The 19,053-nt window shown below is 51.9% G+C and overlaps 1 protein-coding gene across 1 annotated transcript in view; it reads left to right on the forward strand.

Moving 5' to 3' along the window:
• LOC144730886 (uncharacterized) overlaps positions 1-19,053 on the forward strand; it is a 29,695-nt gene that overhangs the window by 3,349 nt on the left and 7,293 nt on the right. The window contains exon 2 of the mRNA XM_078611690.1: positions 18,289-18,415. Coding sequence (XP_078467816.1) covers positions 18,293-18,415 — 123 coding nt within the window. The 5' untranslated portion in view covers positions 18,289-18,292. The remainder of the gene's footprint in view (positions 1-18,288; positions 18,416-19,053) is intronic.

Genomic DNA, 19,053 nt, shown 5'->3' on the forward strand with positions numbered 1-19,053 from the left:
GGCCGGGAGTCGGAGCCTTTCCCTGTACACCTTGGGGTGCGACAGGGATGTCCTCTGGCTCCCACATTATTTAACATCTATTTCGACTGCGTAGTTCGTGAAGCCTTCAATAGCTGTACCGGGGGAATTACCATTTGGTACAGATATAATGGGAGGCTGATCGACGCCCGGGTGCGATCAAGGGATGGCTCCCTATTGGTCAACCACGTTATGTATGCCGATGATTTGGTAATAGCTGCTCATTCAGAAGAGGAGTTGGAGACGCTGCTGCTGAGACTGGAGTGTGCCACTAAGAGGTGGGGCCTTACCATCAGCCCCACCAAAACTAAGCACCTGCCTGGGTATTTTGTACCATCGGGCACTCCACCCCCACAACTCCCAATCGGTGATGGGGCAGTTGTGGAGAGAGTAGAGAGTTTCCCATACCTGGGCAGTGTGCTCATGACCGGCTCCAGTTTATCAGCAGAGGTCTCACTCCGAATCAGTCGAGCGGCAATATCTTTTCATCGGTTGCGTAACGCTGTGTGGAAGCTACCTGGTCTGTCGCTCCGCACGAAGCTTCAGGTCTTCTCGGCCACGGTCATTCCCTCCCTTCTCTACGCTTGCGAAACGTGGACCCCCCTAGTGGAGCATCTTCGCCGGTTGGAAACATTTAGGCTGGCCTGCCTACGATCCATCCTGGGTTTAACCAGGCTGGATTGTGTGAGGAGCTCACAAGTCCTTGAAAGATCTGGGCAAAGTCCCATCAGTGAGCTCCTCCGGCAGGCAAGGCTGCGTTGGCTGGGTCATGTAGCCCGCATGCCCAGCCACCGCATGCCTAAACAGCTTTTGTTCGGCCGGATCGAGGGGGCTAAACGGGCGCGGCACGGGCTAGAGAAGAGATGGAGTGATGTGGTACAGGAGGATGTGGAGCTGAGTGGACTTGCCGATGACTGGTACCAGCGGTGTCAAGATCGGCCTCAGTGGAGGAGGCTCGTGAAGGACGCTACTGGGCAGTTGGAGGCAGTCGCCCTCCAACAACAACGGAGGGCGGAGGAGCGACGCTCACAACAACGAGCGGAGCGCCGGGTGGCTAAAGCACAGCAAGTTGGCACAGTAGGGGGCACAGGTGGTGCATCAGCCAGTCATCTCGGTCATCTCGGTCAGTCGACCCGTGGCACCTGGGTCTGCCCCGTGACCTCCTGCCAGCGGGCGTTCGACACTTCACGTGGCCTCAGGGTGCACATGGCCTGGCACAAGCGTCGTGGTGACGTCACCGCCACTTAGTGGCGAATGGCGGTTGTTGTTGTTGTTGTGTGTCTGTGTGTGTGTCTGTGTGTGTCTGTGTGTGTGTGTGTGTCTGTGTGTGTGTGTGTGTCTGTGTGTGTGTGTCTGTGTGTGTGTGTGTGTCTGTGTGTGTGTCTGTGTGTGTGTGTCTGTCTGTGTGTGTGTCTGTGTGTGTGTCTGTGTGTGTGTCTGTGTGTGTGTGTCTGTGTGTGTGTCTGTGTGTGTGTGTCTGTGTGTGTGTCTGTGTGTGTGTCTGTGTGTGTGTGTCTGTGTGTGTGTGTCTGTGTGTGTGTCTGTGTGTGTGTGTGTCTGTGTGTGTGTCTGTGTGTGTGTCTGTGTGTGTGTCTGTGTGTGTGTCTGTGTATGTGTCTGTGTGTGTGTGTCTGTGTGTGTGTCTGTGTGTGTGTTTGTGTGTGTGCGTGAATGTGCGTCCTCAGAGCGCTTAGAGCGCTGCACTACGAACCAAAAGACCCGAGTTCGATTCCAGTTCACGGCCACTAACACCAGTGAAGATTATCTGAACCGGTCCTGGGCTTACCCTAGGTCGACTCAGCCTGAAATGAGTACCTGGTGTGGTGTGTAAACATCGCCACCGGGGAGACAAAGGCGGCCGGGCGTAGCGTTGGCCACCACCCCCTTGTGTGAGCTTCATAGGTGCTCGCTAACAGCACTTGCTCCTCCAGTCTGTTGCGGATATAAGGGGGATCTTTGTGTGTGCGTCACGATGTGTCTCTCACTGTGTGTCCGTCTGTTTGCGCTTCGAATCCAGCGATCTGAGTTCGATTCCCGCTCACGGCCAATAACAGCTCGTGGCGATTATCTGAACCGGACCTGGGTCTCGCCTAGGTCGACTCAGCCTGAAATGAGTACCCAGTGCGATGTGTAAACATCAGCACTCGGGACAAAAGGCGGCCAGGCGCGGTGATGCCCACCCTTCGCTTCGTGCGCCGTGCCGGCCTCAATAACACTTGTCCGCACAGTTTGTTAAGGCTATACGGGGCGTCTTTGTCTCTACGTGTGTTTACGATCTCACGAACAGCACCTGTCCCCTAGGCGAGTGGCGGTAGTTCGTGGTTTGGTACTTTTCCAGTTTCACAGCCAAAAGGCAAAGTGATTTCCTGCTCAAAGGAACCTTAAGACGGAGCTCATAACCTGTATACAGTCCTCGCCCAATGCTGGAAATTCCACATTCTTATTGCGGGGGCGAGTCCACTCACAGGACAAAATCCAATGTTGACCTCCCCACAAAGTGGTAGTCGTTTTATCGACCCCAGAGTTATGATGAGCCGTGCCAACTCACAACCAGGGTACGAACTCGCTCACTCTACCGCTGAGCCGCCTGGTCGGATTATAAAACAAGTTAAAATGTTTACTTGTAAGTGCGCAGTAACCGCTCGAGGGGGGGGGGCGACGACTCAGAGGTGCCAGGAGGAGGAGGAGGAACCACAGACAAGCGGGAAGGCTGCAGCAGCCACGCAGTGGCGAGGAGCCGACGCTAGCAACAATTGCCCAAGCTCTGCGGTCCTCTACGGCAGTGTTCTTCACTCGTTTTCAGAGGGGGTGGGAGGGGGAGGGCGCACTTTCGCCGATAAGATATCATCAGTGTGTGAGGGCCGCCACGCCATTTGAAACCAGCAGCACGGTTGTCAACGTACGGTGGGAAATAAGTTCAACACACACACAGTTGTGTATTGTCGGGGGCCGCACTGAAGGCCACCAGTGGGCGTTGGGGCCTTGCAGTGAAGACCACCGCTCCGTGCAGTCAGTCGCCAACGACGCTGGCGGTGCGACAGCCGGTGCGTGGGGGCTGCTGAAGGGAAGACGGAGCCACCTCCGTTTCGCTTCCGTGTGCCCTGTGCGACCCAACGACCACCCTCCCGGCTGTGTACAAACAGCTGACCTTTGCCCGATCGCAACCCCACTTCGTGTATTATCTCTATCGTCCGTTTGGGAGGAGGCGCAGCCCTGCAAGTGCTTGCTCGTGCCCGATGCTGGCGGAAGGGGGGCTCCACTCGAGAGGCAGCTGCAAGCATGCCCTCCAGAGAGAGAGAGATGAGAGTGAGGTGAGAATCAATGTAACACGAGGTAGTCGTCGTAGTAGGCTTTCACGACCAATATTATTCGGGCGGGTGTGGTGGACTGCACCACCCCACCCCCCCAATCAGAGAATCGCTCGCTCGTCTGCCCCTGTGCAGAAGGGAGGGTTCTTGCTGTTGACACAGCAGAGCGCGTCTCTCTCTCTCTCTCTGTACGTCCCTGGAAACGTTCGTTCGTTCCTTCCTTCATTCCTCAATCCTTCGTCATTGTCCGAGTTGTTGTGTCCACGTGACACTGAGCGAAAGGAAAAGAAAAAGAGGAACAGCGTCGATCAGCGAGCCGCGTGGACACGGAGAGATAAGGAGAGCGAAGGGGAGAGGGGGCGCCTTGGGAAATGACGCGTCACGGCGATTAGCACGGTTGGCTACGTACTGTGCGAAATAGTTCAACGTACAGTAAGACACAAAGCGACGATGGCAACGTAAGGGGTCGAGACTAGCGGCGGAGCGCCAGCCCAAGGAGGGATCGCCTCCAACGCCGGAGGTGGAGCAGGAAACCTGCCACCACCGCTGGACATCTGTGAGAAAGAGCTTCATAGCTCATCGGATTCCTCCAGTTTCCAGTGTAAATACGTCTTCTGATTCCGACTGTTTCATCCGCCGCACTACCGGAACGACTTGCGTAGAGATTCGTAGTCTCACGTATCGAGAGACCCGTGTACCCACACGGAGACGCACGGGTGGCCAACTTCGCATCAAAAAATGTGTCCACCCAGGGGTAAATCCCACGCCGTGTGCCCCCCCTCACCCCTGACGCCTTCAAACGATGACGTCTGACACCGTCACGACGAAGCGCGCTCCCCTTACCCCCCAAAAGCGCGGGGCCCGGGGCGGTCGCCCCGATTCGCTCTGTGTGTGTGTGTGTACTAGGGGACGGCTCTGTGTGTGTGTGTACCTCCGACTGTTTTTGTGCAGCGTCTGGAGATGCGTTCAGTGGCTAAATTTAGACCCCCCGAGAGGCTGCACAGGAGTCACAGCCACTGGGTGTGGCTGTGCCCCAAACACCCACGGGGAGAGACGGGTTTGCGAATCGGAACCGGCTGGTAAGGGTAAAAACTAAACTTTTATAAACGTTTGTTTTTTAATTAGCAGGTAAGGCCCACTGAGCTGTATAGCTCTTTTTTCAGATGCGACCTGGCCGCAAATGATAGCTCAACGAAATGGATTAGCATCATGTGGACATTTATAGCAGCCAAATACTATAAACGGGTGAGGTTGATTCTAAATGTGGAGGTGAAAAAACCAAAGGACCTGGATAAAAAGCGACGCGACCACGGGGAGACAGACACGCAAACTCCAAACATACAGCAGCAGGCGTCAGGGTCGGGATTGAACCCACGACCTCCTGTGTACCAGGCGAGGTAGTTAACATCTCGGCACCATAGGTAGAAATGTTGCAGCCCTGCAATGTACTTATGGTACTGTAGTCATAAATAATAATACTGAACTGTCAACTCGTAACGCGCCGCGTCCACGCGGTATTTGCTCCTCGCTGTCGAAGAGAGACAGAGACGACGACTCGTGGGGGACGACTCAGAGGCGCGGATGAGGAGCCGCAGACGAGCGGAGATCACCATCAGCAGCAGCAGCAGCCACGCAATGAGCTGGTGCCACATTTCCCTCTAGACCCTGCCTGGCCAGGAGAATGCAGTACAGCAGGTTGACAAATCGCCACGTGTTTCCATCTGCATGGGGATCGAGCGTTTCCCCTTCGCGCAAGGCGTGGGTTTCTCTTGGTGTTCCGGTTTCCTCGAGGATTGTGTAAGTACTCGTCACTAAGTGGCTGAAAAAAAAGATCTTAAAATAGAAGTCCGATGTAGCGGTAGGACCCTCCTGAAAACCAGTCATACGACTCAGTGTGGCGTTCCGGGATAAATCAGTAATTACAATTAATTACATTATTTTATTTTTTACTAACACAATTTACCGAGGTTCACTTCCCCATCGACGGGTGACATCAGCACGAAAGCGGTACCTGGATTTGCCCTGGTCCTCCTCTAGGTCGACTCAGCCTTCAATAACAATGAGTACCTGCCGCGGTGTGTGAGCGTCATCGATGTTTTGGATGAATGAGCGGGCGGTGGGGGAGGGGGCCGGGGGGGGGGACGAAGGCAGCTGGGCGTGGTTCACTCGCCGACCACGAATTGGTGCTCGCTCCTAGCCCGTGGAGCCTCTCTGTGTGCTGTGAGTGAGTGGGTGGAGTGCGTGAGTGAGTGAGTGAGTTATTGAGTGCATGAGTTCGTGAGGGAGTGCGTGAGTGATTGAGTGCATGAGTGAGTGAGGGAGCGCGTGAGTGATTGAGTGACTGAGTGAGAGCGTGAGTGATTGAGTGCATGAGTGAGTGAGGGAGTGCGTGAGTGATTGAGTGAGTGCGTAAGTGATTGAGTGACTGACTGATTGAGTGAGTGAGTGCGTGAGTGAGGGAGTGCGTGAGTGATTGAGTGCGTGAAGAGTCAGTTCGTGTATGAATTAATGAATGCGTGAGTGAGTGCGAGCAAGTGAGTGCGCGGGTGAGGAAGTGAATGCGTGAGTGAGTGCGTAAGTGAGTGAGTGGCTAATTGAGTGCATGACTCATTGAGTGAGTGAGTGCGTGAGTGAGTGCATGACTGATTGAGTGAGTTCGTGAGTGAGTGCGTGAGTGATTGAGTGAGTGAGTGATTGAGTGAGTGAGTGATTGAGTGAATGAGTGGCAGATTGAGTGAGTGAGTGCGTGAGTGAGTGCATGACTGATTGAGTGAGTGCGTGAGTGATTGAGTGAGTGAGTGAGTGAGTGATTGAGTGAGTGATTGAGTGAGTGAGCGAGTGACTGAGTTGGCGCGGGGAATCACGGTGACTCTCCGACCCTGTTGTAGAGGAAGAACATCGCCCAGCCCGTGGTTGTCGACCCTGTTGTAGAGGAAGAACGTCGCCCAGCCCGTGGTTGTCGACCCCTGTTGTAGAGGAAGAACATCGCCCAGCCCGTGGTTGTCGACCCCTGTTGTAGAGGAAGAACGTCGCCCAGCCCGTGGCTCCAGAGGGAGCTGAAGCGACGTCCTCCCGTCCATCACTCAACGCGCGTCCACGTCGCGGCCACGGCGTGCGTGCAGCACACGCGGATTCATTTGTCACTCGGCATTTTCCGGAACGCTGCTGCTGGGGCTAACTTGGCAGGAGGGATCATTGGCATAAGGCACTACAACTCAGTTTGGTGTCGTTCCCCCGCACTTTCGATGCGCATTGTTGGCTATGCATGGTGTGAAAGTAGTTCAACATTCATTCATAAACTGGAAACTATTTTTTATTTTGTCAGGCAATTCCCACTGAGCTATGTATTTCTTTTTCAGAAGCAACCTGGTCATAAATAATAGCTCAACGAAGTGGCTCATCACGTGAAAATTTATAGCAGCCAAATACTATAAATGCATGTTTCTAAATGTTGAGTCTATGGTAAGTGTTGAGTCTATGGGCAGTGTTGAGTCTATGGTGCAATTTTGAGTCTATGGGAAGTTTCGATTTAAAGCTTTCGTGACTGCAGGGATTCATCTTCTTGGTTCTTTCGGTAAAGTCACGTAGAATGGAAATAATAAAATAATTAAAATAAAACATTATAAAATAATTCTCACGACGTTTCGGCCACAACGCAAGCAGCCGTCCTCAGGTGAAGAACAGGTCTGTCGATAAGACAGAGTCTGAATGTGGGCAATGTTGAGTCTGTGGTGCAGTGTTGAGTCTATGGGCAGTGTTGAGTCTATGGTGCAGTGTTGAGTCTATGGGCAGTGTTGAGTATATGGTCAGTGTTGAGTCTATGGGCAGTGTTGAGTCTATGGTCAGTGTTGAGTCTATGGTGCAGTGTTGAGTCTATGGTGCAGTGTTGAGTCTGTGAGCAGTGTTGAGTCTATGGTGCATGTTGAGTCTATGGGCAGTGTTGAGTCTATGGGCAGTGTTGAGTCTATGGGCAGTGTTGAGTCTATGGTCAGTGTTGAGTCTATGGGCAGTGTTGAGTCTATGGGCAGTGTTGAGTCTATGGTCAGTGTTGAGTCTATGGTGCAGTGTTGAGTCTATGGGCAGTGTTGAGTATATGGTCAGTGTTGAGTCTATGGGCAGTGTTGAGTCTATGGTCAGTGTTGAGTCTATGGTGCAGTGTTGAGTCTATGGTGCAGTGTTGAGTCTGTGAGCAGTGTTGAGTCTATGGTGCAGTGTTGAGTCTATGGGCAGTGTTGAGTCTATGGGCAGTGTTGAGTCTATGGTCAGTGTTGAGTCTATGGGCAGTGTTGAGTCTATGGGCAGTGTTGAGTCTATGGTCAGTGTTGAGTCTATGGTGCAGTGTTGAGTCTATGGTGCAGTGTTGAGTCTGTGAGTAGTGTTGAGTCTATGGGCAGTGTTGAGTCTATGGGCACTGTTGAGTCTATGGGCAGTGTTGAGTCTATGGGGCAGTGTTGAGTCTATGGGCAGTGTTGAGTCTATGGGCAGTGGTGAGTCTACGGGCAGTGTTGAGTCTATGGGCAGTGTTGAGTCTATGGGCAGTGTTGAGTCTGTGAGTAGTGTTGAGTCTATGGGCAGTGTTGAGTCTATGGGCAGTGTTGAGTCTTTGGTGCAGTGTTGAGTCTATGGGCAGTGGTGAGTCTACGGGCAGTGTTGAGTCGATGAACAGTGTTGAGTCTATGGGCAGTGTTGAGTCTTTGGTGCAGTGTTGAGTCTATGGGCAGTGTTGAGTCTATGAGCAGTGTTGAGTCTATGAGCAGTGTTGAGTCTATGGGCAGTGTTGAGTCTATGGGCAGTGTTGAGTCTATGGTGCAGTGTTTTGTCTATGGGCAGTGTTGAGTCTATGGGCAGTGCTGAGTCTATGGGCAGTGTTGAGTCTATGGGTAGTGTTGAGTCTATGGTGCAGTGTTGAGTCTGTGAGCAGTGTTGAGTCTATGGGCAGTGTTGAGTCTGTGAGCAGTGTTGAGTCTATGAGCAGTGTTGAGTCTATGGTGCAGTGTTGAGTCTATGGTGCAGTGTTGAGTCTATGGGCAGTGTTGAGTCTATGGGCAATGTTGAGCAAGGGCACAGGGAGAAGGTGGGACGCTGATAGCCACGACAATAACCACATCTTGCTTACTGCCCACATTCAACAATTCTCGACGCGTTTATCAATAACGCTGCTTGTGGCCTTCACAGGAAATAGGCGACGGTTCGGGCCATGACCACAAGAAGGGTCATTGCTTGGTCTAACACCGTTTGAGACGAAGCTCAAAAGAAAGCTGTCTCTGATGTGGACCAATCAGTTTGAAAGACAATGCATATATTATCAGAGTATTTTTATATATATTATCAGAGTGTGTTTTTTGTTTGCATTCTGACCACAAGTATTGTGGTTAATGCAGACATGATACCTTGTAAAAGGTTTCCGCTTTGTGTTTTTTTGTTGCCAGAAAAAATGGGAAAAACCTATTATCATATTTTGGTACTGGCAAAGGAGGTCCCATGACATAGTAGGTAATTATACATGTTGTTATGTTCACAGTTATTTATTGACGAACGTGTTGAGTGTTTGTTCATTTTAACACGTAGGCTTTCGCGACCAATATTATTCATAATCACCGTTTTTGGGTTTAGATCGCGTTATTTATAAATGTGTCGTAACCCTCCACCACCCGACACGGCCAATCAGTAAAAAAGTGAACTATTTGTCTTTTGTCAACGTGACACTTTTTTACTGATTGGCCGTGTCGGGTGGTGGAGGGTTACGACACATTTATAAATAACGCGATCTCAACCCAAAAACGGTGATTATGTTTGTTGATTGTTGACTGTGTGCTTGTGCACAGCTGCCCAACGCAGCAGCAGCATCATCACCAGATGGAGTTTGTATTCACTCACCTAATTGTACCGTTTTGGCTTAAAACTTTCGTGACTGCAGCCATTCATATTCTTTGCTTATTTCGGTAAAGTCACGTAGATAGAAACATATAAAAAAGTGAATAAAATAATAAATACAAATATAATAAAAATAATTAAAAAAACACTGATGTAGACTGTAGCCTGGTTTTTAATCAGAGTGAGCGTACTGCCAGTCTATAATGTAGACTGTAGCCTGGTTATTAACCTTTTTATTACTGAAAGAACCAGACTAAGTCTACATTATAGACGGCCAGTACGCTCACTCAGGCTAATGTGATTGTACCGTACTGGGCAGCGTCTTGGGGGGGGGGGGGGTGCTGGGGGGGGTGTTTTACTTCCCCACGTTGGGCAGCAGTCAGCGCGGGTTGGTAACGCGGCGGAGTTCGGGACTGAATCGGACACCCCTCCCCACTGATGGTAGCCGTGGCCCGGAATCGACTTCGGGAACCACCGCGACATCCTGCCGTGAATGATGATGCTGACAATGGGAGTGATGACGCTAGCGATGACTATTATGATGATCACCATGATGACCTTTATGTAACAAAAACATATTATTTGGCGACGCTGCTGCTGCTGCGTTGGCAGCAAGCGCAATTAACAACAACAATACTCCAAGAAACACATTTGTCCCAAAACACTGCGTGACTTTCGTGACTGTATGTTTCTCTCTCTCTCCACGTCTCTGCTGCCTGTCTCTGTTCCTCTCTATCTCTGTGTCTCTGCGTGCCGCTTTTTTGTCTCTATCGGACTCAATTTCCCAGTCTCTCTTCATGTGGACATTTTCCCGAAAGGTCGCCTACCGCATATTTCCTTTGAAGGCCGCACCCATTGCTATCGACGGATGCGTTGAGTTGTATTGGATGTTGGTTGCTTTTTTTGTCTCTTTACGTCTCTCTGTGTCTCTATCGGTCTCTCTCTGTCTCAATGTCTCTCTCAGGCTTCCTATCTTTGCGTCTCTCCGTGTCTCTCTCCACATTCACGTCTCTGAGCCGCCAATCCCAACCCCTCCTCTCTCTCTCTCTCCACGTGTCTATCCCGAGTTGCCCTCTTCCCATTACTATCAAACAGGGCCATGCTGGGGCATTGCACGCCATCACTCTGCGATACTGCGTTGGCAGTGATGCACAAATAACAACAATAACTCAACACGTCCCATATCAATAATAAGACCGTTTGGCCTTAAAAGGAAAAAAACATAGAAAATAGGTGACGTTTCGGGCAATGGTCCTCCTATGTGATGTTGATTAAAAACTAATTGAACGTACACCTAAGAAAGTGCGCAGGGAAGCTGATAATGATCGTGATTTGTGTTTGATGGAGCGCCCCTGATATGATAACGCGTGGTGTCTCAGAGCGATTTGTCTCCGTGCCCTGCGATTTTTTTCCCTCCACATTAAGAATCAACATCACGCGTTTAGCGCATTTGGCTGCTATACAATTGCACATGATAAGCCACTTCGTTGAGCTATCATTGTGGCCAGGTAGCTTTTGAAAAATAACTATACAGCTCTGTGGGCCTTACCTGGTTAAAATTTAAAAAAATGTTTCTAGTTCATGTATCTATGTTGAACTTCTTTGGCACCGTACATAGTGAACAATGCTAATGGAAAGTGCGGAGGAAGGACACCAAACTGAGTGGTAGTGCCTTACGCCAATGATCCCTCCTGCCAAGCCAGCCCCAGCAGCGGCGTTCCGGAAAATTCCGAGTGACAAATGAATCCGCGTATGCTGCACGCACGCCGTGGCCGCGAAGTGGACGCGCGTTGAGTGATGGACGGGAGGACGTCGCTTCAGCTCCCTCTGGAGCCACGGGCTGGGCGATGTTATTCCTCTACAACAGGGGTCAGCAACCTGCGGCTACGGAGTCGCGTGCGGCTCTTTGGTTGTCCCCCTTTTGCGGGCAGCCGTTTAAAAACATGAAATCTTGAACATAAAATGTAGAAAATGTTTAAGAGTTTCACTTAGATCTCATCTCCACACATTTGGAAGGACACCCCGCCAGCGGCAGCTGTCCCCGCGTGGGACGGCACGAGGCTGATCTTGGCACGCGGCCTACATACGGGCATCCGACTCTGCCAGTGGAGGGCGATGATTGCTCCTCTCTGTGTGTGATCTCAACTGAGCCATCGGCGGCGTTCACTAAGGTTTTTCAAATTTGGCAAAAAGTGTACCCTGCCGACGGCACGCCATGACCTTCTCTTGCGAATGGCGTCACGGGATCTTTAACGTGCACTGTGAGTGAAGCAGCAGGAGGAGCTTAGCATTATTATTATGACTACCACGGTTGATATACACACCACACTAAACGAAACTATTTTTTATTTTACCAGATAATGAAGGCCCACTGAGCTATGTAGATATTTTTCAGAAGTGAGCTGGCCACAAACGCTAAGTCTAACGAAGTGGCTCATCATGTGGACATTTATCGCAGCAGCCAAATCCTCTCAACTCATGTTTCTAAATAACCAGGGCGGCCGCTGGATTCGAACCGTGAACGCTCGCGGCCGGATGCGCTACACGCTGGTCCGCGTCACCGCTAATGATGATGTTGCTGCTGTTGATGATGTTGCTGATGATGATGTTGCTATTGCTGGTGATGATGATGTTGCTGCTGTTGATGATGATGTTGCTGCTGTTGATGATGATGTTGCTGCTGCTGTTGATGATGTTGCTGCTGCTGTTGATGATGATGTTGCTGCTGTTGATGATGATGTTGCTGCTGCTGTTGATGATGTTGCTGCTGTTGATGATGATGTTGCTGCTGTTGATGATGATGTTGCTACTGCTGGTGATTATGATGTTGGTGCTACTGCTGACGATGTTGCTGCTGCTGATGATGAAGATGTTGCTGAATATGATATTGCTGCTGCTGATGTTGCTAATTATGATGTTGCTGCTGCTGATGATGTTGCTGATGATGATGTTTCTGCTGCTGATGATGTTGCTGATGTTTCTGCTGATGATGTTTCTGCTACTGCTGATGATGTTGCTGCTACTGCTGATGATGTTGCTACTACTGCTGATGAATGATAACATCGCGAGCGTGCGTTGGGATCAGCCCTCAACACATTGCTCGCGTGGGAGTTTTGGAAACGAAAGAATTCTTTATTTATTTCTCAAATGAAAGTTTCCATTCGACCACAACCAACGAGCATGGCACACAGGGTGAGGCACAGGTGTGGTGAGTGGGGCACAGGTGTGGTGAGTGGGGCACAGGTGTGGTGAGTGGGGTACAGGGTGGGGCACAGGTGCGGTGAGTGGGGCACAGGTGTAGTGAGTGGGGTACAGGTGTGGTGAGTGGGGCACAGGTGTGGTGAGTGGGGCACAGGGTGGGGCACAGGTGGGGTGAGTGGGCACAGGGTGGGGTACAGGGTGCTGAGTGAGGCCTTCATTGTGCCATTAGTTTCGGTTCCTCCTTCTGGCGTCTATTGCGACCCACCGAGCAAAACAAGAGCTGGAATCCAACTCCGGGACGAGACATTTCAGTCGGTGCCGTATAATGGATACATTCAATCTGACTTCGTGAATAAGTCGCTGTCCGTTTACGAGTGAACACCTGGTGACCGAGTCACTCGAAATTAATGCGCACCTCGGGTTCGATATCCGCAGGGATTTGAGGCTGGATGAGCGATTGGAGGGGAACGTTCCGTGCAAGCGGTGAGCGCGCTGCGCTACGAACCTGGCAAACCCTTGGTCCCTCCTGCATGGCGAGACTCATCCTTGCAGGTCTCCTGCATCCTCACCCGGCTAAACAAAATTAACTTGAATCTTGAAAACTGTCGTTGAAAAGCAAAATCCGACTATGCGACCCACGTTCACCAATCCGCAGCGACCAGCGTGGTGAAGTATGGCCAAATAAACCCCACGGCAATTAACGCGACGTGGGGAGGCACTCATCCAGCAGTGGATTGACACAATCGGGGCCGTAAATGAAAGTGAAACATACCTGGAAAATCTATGCAAAGGATACATTATGTACAGGCCGACATCATTGAGTAGACCTATTAGTCCAGTGGTCTTCATTGCAAGGCCCACAGGCCAAAAGCGGCCCCTCGTGGCCTTTAGTGCGGCCCCTGACGCGCGGCCCTCGACAACACAGAAAGAGTGAAAACACCCACCACCATCATCATCATCGTCGTGCTGCTGTCAACCCCCATCGGTTTCAAAAGGTGTGGCGGCCCCCACACAATGATTGCGTCTTATCAGCGAAAGCGTCCGCCCTCTGGAAACGAGTGAAGCACGCGCTGCATTAGTCAATAGCAGGACGGGCACCGGAGCATGTTGCGTGGCCTTTAACAGATGCATGGAGAAACCAGCGTCTGGGTTTCCACTGTAGTTGCGGGAGGAATGGTTCCACCTACGCAAACACACGATCCTTATCCTGCTTCCTTATGAGTCTCCAGACTCGCAACCGCCGCAGGCGTGGCGGCACGCCTCGCGGTGGGAGAGCCAAGGTGCGCGATGCATGGAAACAGAGCAGGAAGGGAGGGCGGGGAGGGGAGAGAATGGGGAATGAGAGGGGGAAGGATGGAGAAGGAAGGGAGACACGGGAGCAAGAGGCTGCAGGGAGGGCCTCGGTGCTGCGCCACGGAGCGGAGTCTGCAGTTTGTTTTCACAGAGGGCTGTGGGGAGGGAGGGATTCAGAGTGGGGGTGGTCACACACGTGGTTTACGCGAGGCTTGAGCTGATGTAGTGATATTTGGAGGACTTTATTCATAAATTATTCAATCGTTTTGTCGGAGGGTGGTCCTCGTGTTTATTTCACCGAGATGATGCGTAACTTTTGTTTCAAATGTAAATACAATTCTTCCATTGGAACCTCATTTGCCAGTAAAAAATATGATAATTGGTTTTTTTTACCCTTCTATCTGGCAACAAAACTTACACCTTTCTTTTTTACAAGGAGTCATGTTTGCATAGACCACAATACCTGCAGTCATAATGCAAACAAAAACACATAACTCTGATAATGTATGCACTGTCCTTGAAGTTGATTGGTCCACACCCGAGACAGCTTTCCTTAGAGCCTAGTCTCACATGTGTTGGACCAGATGACGCCAAAAGGCGCCTTTTGGCGTCATCTGCAGGTATTGTGGTCTATGCAAACATGACTCCTTGTAAAAAAAGGTGTCAGATTTGTTGCCAGATAGTGGGTAAAAAAACAATTATCATACAATTCTTCCGTCAATAATTTTGATAATGTTTATCATTAGTAACAAAAAACTAACCACTTATTTGTTTTACTAACTGTTGAAACGAAAGCGATTCACCAGCATTGCATCTTTCAAAATGATTAACAATTGCTTTTCTCAAACTGATGAACAGTTGGCCCAAGCTAACTTTTCAAATCGCCTCCTTTGAGTGCAGTACTAATAGTAGCCCTGGCATTTAAAGGGCGTGTACACGCCTGAGCGCATTACGTCACAGCTCATATTAACCACTGGAAGGACACAGACCCCCCCAGGGGCACCCCGAGTGGCAGCTGTCCCCGTACGGCACAGGGTGACTCAGCACGTGACCTGCGAGCGGGCGGTAATCTGCTGCCGGTGGTAGGTGGGGATGTATCTCAGTGTGTGTGTGTGATCCCCAACCGGGTAATGCTTTCGGGTGGTCCGTATTTGGAGCATGACAGCCAAATCACACAACGATAACAGCGACACCAGCCGCGCGGTTTGTAACGCGCACAGCGTTGCCCGGACATCGTCCAGTGAGCGTGACTGTGAGGATCGGAGCCACGCTCGGCGCCGCTCGAGAGCTCGCGGAGAGAGGGAGGGAGAGAGAGAGAGGTGGGGCCATTAAGAGAGAGGTGGGGCCATTAAGAGAGAGGTGGGGGGCCTTTAGGTGCCCCTTAGAAGTTGGTGTAGAGTGAGCGCTGCTGCTGCTGTGAACGTGCTGCAGCTGCAGCAGCAGCAGTGGGTCGGTGGTGATGGTCGCGCTCCCAGACGACGGAGACTGCCGCAAAGAAACGGCGCCTGGCAGTGACCACGGTACAGGTCCTGGGTGTAGAGACGAGGAGGTTGTGAGTCGCGCTGCTGCTGTGCAGAGTTCCACCGTGAGCTGTAGTGCAGGGTGACAGGAGCTGTGGTGCAGGGTGACAGGGGCTGTGGTGCAGGGTGACAGGAGCTGTGGTGCAGGGTGACAGGAGCTGTGGTGCAGGGTGACAGGAGCTGTGGTGCAGGGTGACAGGGGCTGTAGTGCAGGGTGACAGGAGCTGTGGTGCAGGGTGACAGGGGTTGTGGTGCAGGGTGACAGGGGCTGTGGTGCAGGGTGACAGGAGCTGTGGTGCAGGGTGACAGGAGCTGTGGTGCAGGGTGACAGGGGCTGTGGTGCAGGGTGACAGGGGCTGTAGTGCAGGGTGAGAGGAGCTGTGGTGCAGGGTGACAGGAGCTGTGGTGCAGGGTGTCAGGGGCTGTAGTGCAGGGTGACAGGAGCTGTGGTGCAGGGTGACAGGAGCTGTGGTGCAGGGTGACAGGGGCTGTAGTGCAGGGTGACAGGAGCTGTGGTGCAGGGTGACAGGAGCTGTGGTGCAGGGTGTCAGGGGCTGTGGTGCAGGGTGACTGGGGCTGTGGTGCAGGGTGACAGGGGCTGTGGTGCAGGGTGACAGGGGCTGTGGTGCAGGGTGACAGGAGCTGTGGTGCAGGATGACACGAGCTGTGGTGCAGGGTGTCAGGGGCTGTGGTGCAGGGTGACAGGGGCTGTGGTGCAGGGTGACAGGGGCTGTGGTGCAGGGTGACAGGGGCTGTGGTGCAGGGTGACAGGGGCTGTGGTGCAGGGTGACAGGAGCTGTAGTGCAGGGTGACAGGGGCTGTGGTGCAGGGTGACAGGAGCTGTGGTGCAGGGTGACAGGGGCTGTGGTGCAGGGTGACAGGAGCTGTGGTGCAGGGTGACAGGGGCTGTGGTGCAGGGTGACAGGAGCTGTGGTGCAGGGTGACAGTGTGGACGACTGGCAGTAGGCGACCTTGTAGCTGACCCTGCTGACGATGTGAAGTCAGTGGAGGGTAGCAGGGGGAGGTGAGGGACTCTCTCCGAGGATGACACGGGCGAGATTGCACTGCAGCCAGTGGAGTTTCTTGAGGATACTCAATGAATTTCGAACCAGGACAGAGTTTGCAGTGTTCAAGGCGAGATTTCAGTGGTGGTGAGTGGCCGGCAATGACGTGAGTGCCTTGAGGTGGTCGTTGCAATATATGATCAGGTTTGTGTAGCTGTCGAGGGATGAGATGTGATGGGAGAATTGGAGAATGCAGTCAGCGGAGGATGCACGGAGGTGGCGAGGGGCTGTCTGGTGCCAATCAGGATGGCTTCCGATTTGGAACCATTCAATGAGAGATTGTTGACCCAGAACCACTGCTGCAAGGCGGCGGTGCACTCTGTCAACTCCCTCGCCTGGTATGCAGGGAGTCGTGGTGTTCATGGGTTCGATCCCAACCCTGACGGCCTGTTGTACAGGGCGCTTCAAAAATATGTTAACACTAACATGGGACTATCGTTTTTATTGGATAAGGAACGGTTAATACACTGTAACACGATAACAAATGTATGTTCATGAGCTTAAAAATGTCAAAGCGTTTCCACTTGTTCGCCATCATTGTCAACACACGCCTGGAATCTTCTCCAGGTGGTCTCCAGAGCCCCGGAGGGACATCTCATGCGGTATTGTTGCAAATTCTCAGAAGTGTAAAAAAAAACAATTTGAAGCACGCTGTGTGTGTGGAGCCTGAGTCCGTCTCTCCCGGCGGTCGCGTGGATTTCCTTCTTCTCCGGATCCTCCGGAGATTTTCACTTTCCCCCCCTCCACATTGAGCATGAACATCCACGCGTTGTTGGCCGCTGAACGCTGCCACGACGTCGCTGCCGCCGTTTCCAAAAATGTGACTCCCCAAATGACTCCATTGGGGGAACAGATTCTCGGACGCTGTCTTTCGGACGCTGTCTTTCCGACAGCCCTGTTCTTCACCTGCGGACGGCTGCTTGCGTTGTGGCCGAAACGTCGTGAGAATTGTATTTTATTATGTTTTATTTTTATTATTTTATTATTTCCTTTCTACGTGACTTTACCGAAAGAACAAAGAAGACGAACAGATTCTCGTCATAGTTGAGACGCGAATTGAATCAATCGAGGGGTGCGTGGCGCCCTCTGGCGATCACGGCCCGGCAAGGCGCTTTGCGCAGGGCGATCCATTTACAGATACCCCACTAAGACGACAGGGGAAATTCCAGTATGGAAGAATAATGCAACGCCTCCCATCAATGATGAGATCTAGGACTCTCTCCTGAGAACACTTACTCCACCAGAGCCCGTGGGAGCTACTTACAGCGTTGCAATGACGCGTGAAGCCGAGGAGGTAATTTGAAAGCAGCGGGGTATCAATATTATCAAACTGAATGATTCACACGGAACGCTCGCAGTACGGGAGCTCAGTGGGCCTTACCTGGGAAGATGAAACGTAGTTTTAGCTTCATTTGTCGATGTTTACAAGTGGTTTTGTGTATTGTTTGATGTTGTAACGTTCTGACCTGCCCCGACTGGACATCTGTGGAAAAAAACTTTCTAGCTCATCGGATTCCTGCAGGATATAACACATTGTCCTGCGGAGGGAGCTGGTAGGAACTTCGGGTTGCTCGGTCAATGGCCTGCAGGGTCAACGGCGGCGTGGTGTATTCCGCAAATATGCCCGACTGTGAGGGCGGGCACAAGCCGGCGTGAGTAGGTTAAACGTTGAGTTTTATAAGGGCACCACGGGGTGACCATCCCCTCCCCACCCAGCCCCACCCAGCCCCACCCTCCCCACCCAGCCCCTCCTCATCCTCCCCCCCCCCACCCAGTTCCTCCCCACCCTCCCCACCTAGCCCCTCCCCACCCTCCTCTCTCCACCCAGCCCCACCCTCCCATTTTTGGATTCACGACGGACGGACGGACACAATAATCCCCTGTGGGCTGGTGTAACCAGGAGGCTCCTACCAGTATAAATGTTCAAATTCTGACAATGCTTGCTTGCCCTCTAAGGCTGTGTTGCAATGCGAGGGATGTTCATCTTCCCTGTTTGTGTCCTCCTGTCAGAACCATGGCGAGGTTGCTTGCTCTGCGGGCCTGGTGCCTGGGCCTCATGGTGGCCGTGACCCTGGCGATGCCCACTGGCCACCCGGTGACCTTCCCACCCTCGTGGGCAACACCGGGCCCTTCGCAGGTGAACGCCACCTCTTACCAGTCTCCCGAGAATGAACCAGACCACAGCCCCCACCACCAATGATTGATGATGATGATGATGATAGCTGATCCGGTAAAGTCAAGCAAAAGAAACAGCGTTTGCTTGACTTTACAATCAGCCACTCGATCAAGAAAGCCGATTTACTCGATCGTAAATAAACTAGGGAAGAATTATCAATCGAACTCGCCAATCAATGAATATATTTATTATTAGTGCATCCAGTAACAGCCAGTAACAGCCAGTAACAGTGCAATCCATCACGCAATCATCAAGCAAAAACAAGCCAATCAGTGAATGAGCCAAAGAATTATTAAATCAATCAGCAAGTGGATTGCTTACATCGAGGAATCAATCAGAGAGCCAATCAATAAATACTGCAACTTAACAACCAATCATTAAATCAGTGGACAAAATCAGTTGATCGACGATCAACTCAAGCGTCCATCCAACTCAAAAATCCCACTCGCTCCCCTTCCAGTGTCACCTACGAGCCAATCAGTCTCCTCTGCTGGCCCCGCACCCCCTCACCCAGCCGCCCGTGCTGTCGATTCCCTGCCACCACCACCACCCGCCCCACCCCTCCATTCAATTCCTGCCTCAAGACCTCCTTCACCGCC

Source organism: Lampetra planeri, chromosome 37 (genome assembly GCF_965212315.1).
Source record: "Lampetra planeri chromosome 37, kcLamPlan1.2.h2, whole genome shotgun sequence".
NCBI lineage: Eukaryota > Metazoa > Chordata > Hyperoartia > Petromyzontiformes > Petromyzontidae > Lampetra > Lampetra planeri.